This window comes from Sinocyclocheilus rhinocerous, unplaced genomic scaffold (genome assembly GCF_001515625.1).
Source record: "Sinocyclocheilus rhinocerous isolate Xijiao unplaced genomic scaffold, SAMN03320098_v1.1 scaffold659, whole genome shotgun sequence".
In the NCBI taxonomy this organism is placed as follows: domain Eukaryota; kingdom Metazoa; phylum Chordata; class Actinopteri; order Cypriniformes; family Cyprinidae; genus Sinocyclocheilus; species Sinocyclocheilus rhinocerous.
Window position 1 is genome coordinate 280,664 of NW_015652995.1, and position 12,286 is coordinate 292,949.

The window sequence follows — 12,286 nt, forward strand, 5'->3', positions numbered from 1 at the left end:
AAGAGTATACACTAACGTCGGCCAAAGCATAGTTTATTTATTCAAATCAGCTGGGGAAATGCAGAACAATGGAAAATCAATCAATAGCCTGACAGAATTCTTCATCTTCATATAACGTTAGTCAACCTATTAAAACACAAGTCAAAAACTATAGGAAATTTTATCAAGGAATAGCATTAAAACGGCTTTTAAAAACATACTTCATCATGTAGCCTAGGTTATATCATCTAAAAACAAAACGAACAAAAATAAAGACAGAACCTAAGGCGATTAACAATTCCTGCACTTGAAAAAACGCGCTCTGCAGGAACTGAAGTCGCAGGCACGCAGAGATAACGAAAAGCAAGCCGACAGAGTTTCAGAAAGCGCCTGGACATCCCGCACCACCACCAAAGTGGGTCTTCGTTAGATGAATAGATGGCGCGGACGGGATCGCAGCGGCGGCGGGCTGTAGTGAATGACGTGATTGACATTAGCTGGCTTTGGCTAGTCTCTAAGCTAACGCCTACGTGCCTGTATTGAATATGATTACGCATGGCTCCAGTAGAGTTATTGTAAGCCAATTTGACATTACACAGTTTACACAAAACATTTCAGTTTCCTTCTAATTCAAAATAATCCCACACCTTACTCGTTTTTCGCGTGGTCACTTTTGAGCTCGCCACAACTGACACGAAGAAAACTCATGCGAGGTCTGAGGTAAAAATGTAGTTTACGCCCAGATACACTTTTAAAAATAATGTATTATTTTTCAAATGTTTTATTTTAACTTGTTATTTAAAATGTTTTAAATGTAACAATGGTAATTTGATGGTAACATAAAATTATGGTAATTTGAATGATAATTATGTTTGTTTTTTTGTTTTTTTTTTCTGTCGTGTAATCGACTATTGTTTTCAGTGTCGACTAGTAGGAGCTGTACTGTTTAGTCGACTAGTCGACTAGACCCGCACATCCGTTGTCAGATCCCTTAGATAAATAATATCACACTTCTGCTCAACAAGCCACATGATTTGAGTAATCATTCATGTCTGTAGTACAATGATACATACCAAAGTTTAATACTAAGAATTAAAGGTTTGTTCAGTATGAGCAATAGTGATTCTTGCTTTAGTGGGTTAGCACTTTCGCTCCTTAAAATTCTGCAACATTGAAATGTGTTTGACACACTAAAGGGAGCACAACGCTGCGTGTGAAGGCTGGCCTGTCACACACATGTACCCACACATTCAGAGATAAAAGATGCAGATGGTTAATCATCTCATTTTGTGCGTCTCATTAGGTGACATGCTGGGTGCCCTCACAGAGCTCACAGTGCCGAGCGGTGTCGGCTCCAGCCCTGCGGGAAAGTCCTCTGGGGTGACTGCATCAGCTCCTCTGTCAATAGATGTTTCGCTTCGCAGGGGTTTCTGAATCTGCTTCCTGTTTTTATGATTGATATGGTTGATTTGTAATAGGGGATATCATTTTCAGGACGTATGTCGCCCTCTTTCTTCATCCTAATGGAGTAGCACCATCTTTACCGCTGCTCCTCATGCGACCAGATAAGCGGGTCTCCCTCAATCACATCTCCTCTGCTTAGAGTAAACCTGGCATATTACAGTAGAGAACACCACCCCCTTCTCTCTCTTGATATTTGGAAATCTAGGCCAAACTGTTATGAGCCAGTGATGGATGTTGAAGTGACTCTGCCCTTTATGAGGACATAAAGGATATTATCAAGGGTTTTACTATGGCTTCTCATGAAAAAGAAAAAGAAAAATAGCATATTACAATTATCATTCACAGAAAACCTCAGAGGTTGTCTCACAGGCCTCTGAGCCACATTTTCCACCCAGATGGATGAGCATTAAGTTGTGCCAGAACTGACTTGTGGGTTTGGGCGTTTGATAGAGCGGGTGTAAACAGTCACGTGATGACGGAAAATGGCGGCAGCTGCAAGTGTCTCTGCCCCGTTGCTTTTGTGTACACACACTGTCAAGTCACCAAGGACGCACACAAGGTCATATGTCCAACTGTTCCTCCCTGACAGTTACAAATACAAGGGTTGCCTCCGTACTCTAGTGGGCCTCTTTGTCTATGTCAGCGAAAGACTAGGGCTACTTTTTCAACATTACAAAACACCCAAGCACAAGAGCATGACTGCTGGAACAACAGGCCGTGAGATTCATGCTCTCTCACATGATCTTGAAGAAGATTCCTCCTGCCCTAATTTGCCGGGGGGGGGGTGTTCTTTCTGGAAAACTTGGAAAATTATCACTATAGAAGTCAACCAGGATCATTAGACGTAGTGAGGGTGCAGATTAGATGCAGCTCAGCAAGAAGTTCCGTTCTGTCTGTGTCTGTGCACGAAACGGTTAACTATGTTTCAGCAGCTGATTCAGACAGGCAGGTAAATAAACTCAGCATTTCCATTAAGGCCTCGGCCCCCTGCCTCCATCCCTCCCGGTCCCCTCGAGTTTCCTTCCCCCTATTGACAGGGGCATCTGTTTTCCTTGTACTGTAGCAGTCCTTATACGGCTGGCATAAGCCTGCTAAATGCCTGACCCAGCAGAACCCTGCAAGCATTCGGACCATGACATCCCTTTAAGAATGTTGTGCACAATGACCAGGCAACCTGTCATAAGCATTCTGTGGCGGTGAGAGGCAGAGACAGGTGGTATTTAACCATCTTTTTGCCAACTACACACACACACACACACACACACACACACATGCGCTTACTGAGTGCTAAGTGTCCGAGACTCACTTGATTGAATGTACACAGTGGGAGATCATATTGGTTTTTGAGTCTCCTATGAGATCATGTACAGTATAACACTCAGAGCTTTTTGGTAATGAACACCGCAGAGTACTTTTTCAGTAACATAGAGTAGAATTCATTGCTATTATGCGCCTGATGCCTCTCATCAGTCTTTTAATAATTGTCAGACATTTATGAGCCAGTCCCCACTAGCATAGTCCCTTTGCGACAGTATTGTATCTCTGTAGAATCAATATTTAGAGATTTGAAACAAGGATGTTGCTAGATATAAATGAAACCCGGGGGTTAGCCTATTAATGCTATATCATAATGCAAAAATATCTACACCATTTAAATTGGAATTCAATATTTTGAAGGAATGTTAACTTGGCTATGCTGCATCAAGGTTTGCATATGGTGGTGATAATTTTTTACTTGTACTGTGCCAATACAACCCCTATTTTTGACTTTGAGCGGGTACAAAGACTTTTACCATAGGCAGCAGAAGCAAGAGGGGGAAGCGAAATATAGCTCAGAGAGAGTGAGCACAGTCCCGTGAAACTGTCGCAGATGAGTGATAGAGAAATGGAGTGTGTGAATCTATGCAGGGACGGTGCCCTGTGCTGCCCATGGGAACACTGCCGTCTTTGCTGTCATCTCAGATGCCAAAAACCGCAACTAGTTTTGAGAAATTTTAAGAATGTTTAGGCCTGTTATTGATGAATATACATTTATGGTGTAATTTGTTTATTAATTTCCCATAAATAATGAAGGATTGAATAAATTGAAGTTAAATTACTTTTCATTCAGGAAAGATTTGGGGCTACAGCCACTCTAGCCCAGGTCTAGTGATGGCCCAGCCCAGAGTATCTGGGGAGATTTAAGGTACTGGACGTACAGTGCTTAGTTGACAGTGGCATTATGGGGTGTGGCGAGGAGCGTATGCCCAGAGGTCTCAGGCCTTTGGCTCTGTGGTCACATAGCGCACTTTGGATCTCTGATCACATAGCGCAGCTGTTGTTTGTTCCAAACAGCCTCGACCAGCGTGGCTGCCTTGGAGAGGAACCACTTTAGTGCTCCTGTCAGATGGCCATTCCTTGCATACTTATGATTTTTCACAAGCAGAAGGCACTGGGGGAGAAGAGACATCTCAGAGCAGAGCCTGCAGGAATGCGGCTCATAGCACTCTTCTTCTGCTCTCTCCCCTGTGTAGAGCGACCTCATATTGCCTGAATGAGTTCAGCGCAATGCTCTGATGACCAGTTAAGCCAAAGGAATGGTGAAGAGGATCCAAGCGTTAATCTAAGCACATACACCGGCTCTCCTCTTCGGGGAAAGAAAGCTTTTTCATCATGCTGACATGCCCAGCTGGGGTGCAAATGAATCTTTTTGTTCGTGAAATATCAGGCTCGTGTTGTAGCACAATTCTTTCTCTTTTGAAGCAATTCGGTGTTACCTAACTATGTACAGTTGCTGGAGGTCAGGATGAATCATCAGCACTGTGAAACAAAATGGCTTAGTTTCCTCTCAGAGTTCTCTGATATGGAAGCTCAGCATGATTCCAGCAGAATGTTTGGTTTCGGATCATCTTCGTTTCAGATTTTATTTTGTTATTGACTTTTGCGGGGAACAGAAGGCCTAGTTTCTCTCAAATGACCCAGATCCCATTGTTGACTAACAAATCATTGGCACTGTTTTTTGTATTGACACGAAAGAGAAAACAAAAATCTCTTCCCACATGGTGAATTTTTCAAATCAATCTAGACCCAGACTTAAGCAGACAAAATGTCATTGATGGATTATTTTATATTATTTTATTTTATTAGATAATTGTATATTTTTCTATATATTTATATTATTCAATTTTATATAATATGCTTTTTATTTGAATATATATTGCCTTGAAATCTAATTGAGAAAAGTCAGAAGTTTAGAACATTGTAAGCCTGAATGAGGCAATTCAAGCTGGGCATTATCAGCCCTCTCTAAATTTAGTTCAATTTTTTTGTCAGTTGTCCCAGCATACTTTAACATCTGTCCTGGTTCCTTAAGCACAGGTTCTCTGTGTGTGTAAATGCAGAATGGAGACAGCCCAGCACAAAACCACTTATTGCTGAAGAGCCCACAACTCCAGAAGGTGAAATAATCCTCAAATGATTTGTGCTCAATCTCCTTTGATCCAAGAGATCTTTCGATCATCTCCATCTTAACAGAACCACTTCTAAGGTCTGTGTAAGGGTTTGTGCTTCAGAGTTGGATAACCATGAGAACGTAACATGTTAGGACCTTGTGTTTTCTGATAATACTGGTGTGTCAAGTATTAAAGAGATAAAATGCCATATATTCAATATGTTTAAGCAACTAAGTTGACGGTTTGGCAACTTAATTTAATTAAAATTGAAACGATGTGAAGTCTTGTTAGATGTGCTTTCGTCATGTGCTTTCGCACAGAGGTGTGGCTGATACTTTAGAAGAGCAGATCCCACACATTCAATTAGTGCACTGCAATAGATTTGGCACTACGAGCTGATGTGATAAAGACACCTTATTCAAGCTATAAGAGCAAGCTCTCAGCTTGCAGATTACGCCAAAGTTCACAATGCGTGATCGTGCACAAAGAGGAAGTGATGCAAACATAATGGTTCCAGAAATACATCATTTGTGTTCTGATGAGCACCAATTAGTAATCTGATGAACCAATCTTTGAGGAAGTCTGGAGTTCAGTTTTGAGTAGTGTGCACAGATGTGCTTTTTGGCCGTTTAGGACCATCTCTGTTAAAAACGAAGTTGTATCTGTTATGCAGCGCGCCTAGAAGCTGCGCAGCTTCCTTCATTAATACTGAAGAATGAAAGGCTGTTGAGGAGCCCTGTTATTTAAAGCCCTGTTTGTGTGTCAAAAGAATGTTTCTCGAAAGAGCGTTTATATGCCAGTTACTTAACTATATCTTGAGGTCCACGTCATCCCGATCCAGTCCTCTCAGTCTTTTTTTTTTTTACTTTCCTCATGGAGGTATTACAAATGATATTTTTTTTTTTTTCAAAAGGGCTCTCCAAGTAAAATATGAATTGGAATTTTTTCTTTTTTGGCACCAACAGTTGGAACTCTTTTCCCAGCTCACATTGTTCCTGTGCATGATTTCCAGAGCCAAAACAATATGGCTGCACCCGTTAAGAGGTACTGTTCAGCCTCATTAATTAAGACTATAATTAGAATTTGGACTCTGTTCCTCTTAATCTATTAGGGAGGTGAAGCTTTGATTTTGAAATCCATTAGTCTTTTCTCATTCATGCATACTTGCCCCTCTGAAGACACTACGTTGCTCAAGGTAATGATGACTTGTAAATGGTTAGGTCTTATCTGGTGCTTTATATCAAAACAGCCTTGCTTTGAAAAGAAACAAAAATTATTTGTTTTGAAAAGTGGGTCATTATGTAACCATGCTCCCATAGGATCATGCATTACTCAGAGCTGAGCGAGAAACTTATTTTATGAAAGTAAGCAGCATTGTTCAAGACAGCAATGTAATTTGACATAACTCTTCTGTATTTGGTGTTCATTTAGGAATTGTGACATTGGGTTCCACTCTGTTCAGTATGAGAGGATTCAATGTGCGACTTACATAGACATGGTGTTTGAAGAGCGAGAGGGGTGGGGACACTGGTTACAGCTCAGAATCAGAGCTGCTTATGTCTCAGTAGGGCCTCAGTTACACATTCCGCCTTTTTGAGAACAGGCGCCTTTTTCAGAAATTGGGAGCATTTCAACGTAATGATATCATCCTCCCTCCTTTTGATCATTATCAGAGCAATGCACTGCCGCTGTGCTTTTTTACAGTAATTACAAGACATTTTCCTCCCTCTCACTACAGGTTCACACACTCCAGTGCTTACATTCATTTTATATTTCCTGTCAATTGAATAAGCATTTACAGTACCAGCCAAAAATTAAGACACACCTACTTATTCTTCATTAGTACGGTTTTCTGCATTTAGTCATCAAAGTATTACATAATGCAAATTGAAGTATGCAGTTCTAAGATTTTATATGCATTCTAAGTTCTAAGATTCTATAATATAGATAAGATAATTTATTGATATTTATTGTAAGATAAATGTAAATATATTGTTATTAATTAAAAAAAAACTGTTTACATGTGTTATATATCTGAAAAATGAATAAATGTTAATGTTCTACTTGCCAAATTTCATGAAAGGTATTTATTATTCTAAGACAACTGATGAAACATCTGATGTAGTCCTCAAGTTTTTAATTATACCACACAAATAGTTTGCTTTTGTTTGTTAATCCAAGTTAGATGGGTGATATTCATTGAGATTTGGAAACTGCATGAAGATTTAGCTTCAACTGAAATTCTCTTACAATCTGCTATTAACATATTGTAAGTTGTCTCAGTGACCTGTTGAGTAGTGAACTTGCACCGACATGTTATATGTGGGTGACCCTAGTTGAAATCTTGCTTGGATCATTTCCTGAGCCCACTTAATTTGATTGTTTCCTGTCTGTTTTTGAGTATTTCTGTCTGTAGATACCCATAGGAAAAAGTTGCTCAGTGGTTGCTTTTCCTAAGCTCAGGAGACTTAGATGAGCTTCTCATTTATCTCTCATTTTAGTATCAACAGCATTTCAGATGTTTCTCCTAAAATTCCTTAGGAGAAATGGAAGTAGACGCAAATGAGACATGAGAAATATTTGATTAAAAAAAAATCCAAAATGACAATGGGAGAGAAACGTGAGAGAAACATGGGAGATCTCTTTATTGTCTTGCTGTAATCTCTTGCAAGACTCCATTATACAAATGTTTTACTGCTCAGAGGTTGCTTTTATTTTTGTTTGATTACAATGGGGTTTTTCACCTTTAATGGTCAGGACAGTAGGAGTAGAGACAGGTATTTTAGGAGAAATGTTAAACTTTTACTAATATTGTAAATACTAAAACTATCATTTAAATAGCATTAAACATTTCAGAATATCAAGGGTTACTAGTTTAAATGTTTAAATTCTTCAATGTCCAGCATTGTATATACACCACATTTTCCAAACACACTAGAAAGGACTTACAAGTGCAAGATGTTTAGTATAAGAGTAATACCTTTATTTATTTATTTAAGATTTTTTAAGACTTTTTTTATTTTTATTGTTTTTAGAATTTTTAGATAGAACAAATGTAACACTAGTGTACCAGTTTTTTTTTTTTTTTAAAGATAATTAAAATTTTGTTTCGTACAGCCCATTTTTGCATGTAAATATAGGTTATGGTTTCCTCTGTTAAATCATTGTGCAATAAAACACTGTCTACATAAAACAACTTCAGATATGACAATGAATGTATTGTCTTTGATTGAAATGTTGTGGATAAATGATATTGAAGCTAGATAGCCAAAGGGAAGAAAAATAAAATAAAAAAGAGATCTCTTTAACATTTCAAATATTTCTCCTTGACAGAAATGAGGCTACCTTAAGATTGAATGGAAACTTTTGCTTGAGTCTCCTGCTTCTCAAACTTGTCTCCTGAGACAAAAACTCTAACACTCTCACAATGGTCTCCTTTAAAGCTTTAAAAGAGATCTCAACAACTTTACACACTGTGCTCAGATTTTTCTCCTAATCTAAAGACTCTGGTGGTCTCATATTTGTCTCCTCCAGTGTTTCAAACAAGAGCTCAACAACATCACAGACTGTGCTCAGATTTTTCTCTTTAGCTAGAGACTGTGGATCTCTCACACGTGTCTCCTCAAATGTTTAGAAGAGATCTCAACAATATCACACACTGTACTCAGATTTTTCTCCTTAGCTAGAGACTCTGGATCTCTCACATTTGTCTCTTCTAAATTTCAGAAGTGATCTCAATAACTTTACAAAGTGTGCATCAAGTCAAATGCCTCTATGAGCTCAAACATTTCTACCATATAATATGTATTAATAATCAAATTAGTCAATTAATAATCAAGACTGAGTCATAAGCCGTTTATGTGCCTTTCAGCAAAGAAAGCTCCAGGGTTACATTTTCTTTAAATAAGTTTGGATTAAAGCCATCCGGTACATTACTATTTCCAACAACAAATTATTTGCCTAAGAACATAAAAATTGTTCTATAAAAAGTAACATTATCCTTATTTCTGCATTATTTCTCTCTCAATATAGCATTTAACTCTGAATGTATGATAAATAAAAGCCATTTATTTAATGCCTTTCAAGTTCTTGGCTTCATGCACACTTGTGTGATATTGTTGAGATCTCTTCTAAAACTTTGAAAGAGACAAATGTGAGAGATCCAGTGTCTGTAACTAAGGAGAACAATATGAGCACAGTGTGTGATGATGATGAAATCTCTTCTAAAACTTTAAAGGAGATAAATATGAGACCACCAGTGTGTGATGTTGTTGAGATCTCTTCTAAAGCTTTACAGGAGACCATTGTGAGATTGTTAAGAGTTTTTGTCTCAGGAGACAAGTTTGAGAAGCAGCAAAAACTCAAGCAAAAATCTCCACTCAATCTTAAAGTAACCTCATTTCTGTCTAGGAGAAATATTTGAGATGTTAAAGAGATCTCACTTTTGATTTTTCTTTCCTATGGGTATAGCCCTGTATTTATTAAATACTGAGCTGTGAGCATTACGTGTATGTGTCGCTCTCAGCAGTGCTTTAACAGAGACACAGTAAGTGCATGTCTCTGCTCTCTGTCTCTCTGATGATGGCCTTCTCTCTTGCTGTCCCACAGCAAGCCCCCACAGGAAATGAGCATTGGGTGGGGGGCAGAAAAAGCCCCATGACTAACATTGAATCAAGCTGCTGTTATGGAGAAAAACACACGGAAATGACATTGCACTTTGCTGTATGCACAGTTCCAAGCAAATGGAAATAAAATGGACCTTTTCTGAAAACCAAAAGACATTGCACTTGTTTGCCTGATGGTTGTTGTTTAGTTGCTCAGCATTTTTCATACTGACGAAAGAAAACATTGAAACAGAGACCTTAGGGGTGATTGTGCTTTGGTTTGAACGTTGGCCAATTGTAATTCCTGTGTTTGTCTTTGGAGGTTACACATTGTGTGGGTAAATGACCCATGATTGTTAGAGAATATTTCAGATGGTTGTGTGAAGGAACTTGCTAACAATGTGGACCAGCAGATGGTAGAAAGACATCTTTGTAAAGCTCTGACGTTCACATGAAACCAGAAACCTGCAATATATATAGTATACGGGTGTGAGGTCAGTCAGGTGCAGACTTGATGGATTAGCCTGTTCGTTCTCATGTGATGACATCATTCACACACAAACTTTTCAGTATTTGTTGTTGATGTTTTGCAGACTGATGCTGGGTTCCTCTCATTGTGCTTTTTTGGGTCATTACAGCATGTGCTAACATTTAACATTCAAATTTTAAATGTATCCATTTGCACTAGATTCAGCAGGAGAAGGTTCCGAATAAAAGTAGCTGTAGTTCAGTTTCGAACTAGGAATGGCAAAGTACAGCAGATGTAAACATATCATTGACACCCCACCAACGTTTTTAGATTTCTTCTCCAAAATGGCACTTTAATTGCCTTTGATAGCAGTGAATGGCTGCACTCAGTTGTAATGACTTTAGCCATTCCTTCTTAAAGAGCTCAAGTCACACTACATTTGTTAAACTGAATTGCTTTCCTCATTCTGGGACACACAAAGACAGCTTTGACGCCATTGTACACCAACAGAACCAAAGGCTCATCAATTTCAAAATTTATGTTTTATTTTTGTAAATGTGTGGGATAATTACCAGAGTCTTATTAGAACTTTCCCAGAGGGTCGGGAACACTTAACGTTGCATGCTATGAGATGCTACGACTGCAGCTGGGAAATGGCATGTCGTCCGATCGACTGATGGCTGTTGGGGATTGGTCGATTAGAGCACAATCCCATGATGCTTTCCACCCATATGTGTGTCTCAGCAGGAAACGGCTTTGTTAACCCAAGGGGCTCGCCGGGGCTTCTGGGTACACCCAGCGGGAACGGGCTTGGTAAAGTCATGCCTGCGAAGTCACCGCCGCCACCGGGGGGCAACATGGGCATCGGTAGCCGCAAGCCAGACTTGAGAGTCGTCATCCCCCCATCCAGCAAGGGCATGATGCCACCCCTGGTGAGTATAAAATAATTGATTCTTCATGCACACATCCACAAGACTGTTGTTCCAAATTGACTTGAAAAATGGTGTTGATCAGCACACGGAACAGTTTGAGTGAAATTATGGACTTTAGATCAGTTCGCTGACAGTGAAATTAAACTAAAATAGTGTCAGTTACACAACAAGCAGAGCAGTGGAGCAAAATATTAGAAAACCAGGTACCCTCACTCCTTCTATTATTCATCTAGGAATCTGAAGACCTCTCAAATGATTATAATTAAGGTGCAGAGAGCTCTGGCCACATTCAGCACCTGAGGCTACACCCAGCTGTCAGCCTCATTAATCACTAAAATATAAAATGGGAAGCAGAAAAAAAGAATATTATTATTATTTTGTTTAAAAATGGTCAATAATTTGTTCATTTCAACTGCAGAAGCTGTTTGGGTTTCTTCTACAGCACGGCACATGTACAGAATCTTGTTTGGTAAATAGCACTGAGGTAACGCAGGACTCTCTTAGCTCAGCGTAAATATACATATGCATGGGAGTATATGGAATACTACGCCAACATTTGGAAGCAGTATAGTTTCTTACCCATCATGAATCAAAACAAATCCCACATGCCAAGCTCGTGGCATCTGAAGTCATCAGTAGTAAGAACCCCAGAGGATTATTCATTTGTGTATTTTTGCGCGTATGGCGAGTGTCCTTTTGTGTGTGTGTGTGTGTGTGTGTGAATGAACTGGCTCAGACAGACAGACTAAGGCAGGGCCTGTGAGTATGCCTGCAGACAGGCTGTCATTAGAACATAATGGCATTAAATTAATCACATCGCAGTGTGACAGAGTGGGGATGAAGGCTTAATCAGAAGCCCAGATTGTGAGCCAGATAATATCTTGTCGCCCTTGTCGTGTCTCCCCACTGTTATTGATTGAGTGCTGGTATTAAGACAGCACTGGCCCGACACTACAGAGAAGAAAGCTCAACGTCCTCAATACTGTACAGCTCTACACTGTCAGCTGGCTTTGAACAAAAGGATATATGCACATGACAAGAGATAAGAATTAACACCCTAAAATTCTCATTTGGCCCAAAAGTATTGCACAGAACTTTCAATGAGAATGAGAATGCACATAGAGAGAAACTTTGGATTACAGTATTGACTAGCACTTTGCATTATTGTATTGACTAGCACTTTTTGCAAAAAAAAAACAGAGGTTTGGAGTTGTAAGAGATGTGACAATGTTGGCAGTTTATTATTTGTTTTCATCTATTGTCCATTATCACTGAACTATTTCTTTTATTTTTAATGGTTATTACTTCCTGGATTTAATTTCTTTTCATACTTTACAATTTTTAAGTTTTATGTTTTGTGTAATTTGCGTAATTGCAAAGGATTTTATTTTGTGAAATTTAAAAATG

General features: G+C 39.1%; 1 protein-coding gene across 15 annotated transcripts in view; it reads left to right on the forward strand.

Moving 5' to 3' along the window:
* LOC107715212 (myocyte-specific enhancer factor 2A-like) overlaps window positions 1–12,286 on the forward strand; it is a 99,181-nt gene that overhangs the window by 80,240 nt on the left and 6,655 nt on the right. For 11 of the 15 annotated variants that reach the window (XM_016521277.1, XM_016521279.1, XM_016521276.1 and 8 more), the window contains one exon: window positions 10,692–10,879. In XM_016521277.1, coding sequence (XP_016376763.1) covers window positions 10,692–10,879 — 188 coding nt within the window. The remainder of the gene's footprint in view (window positions 1–10,691; window positions 10,880–12,286) is intronic. The other 4 variants (XM_016521282.1, XM_016521289.1, XM_016521291.1 and 1 more) reach the window with 1 other exon arrangement.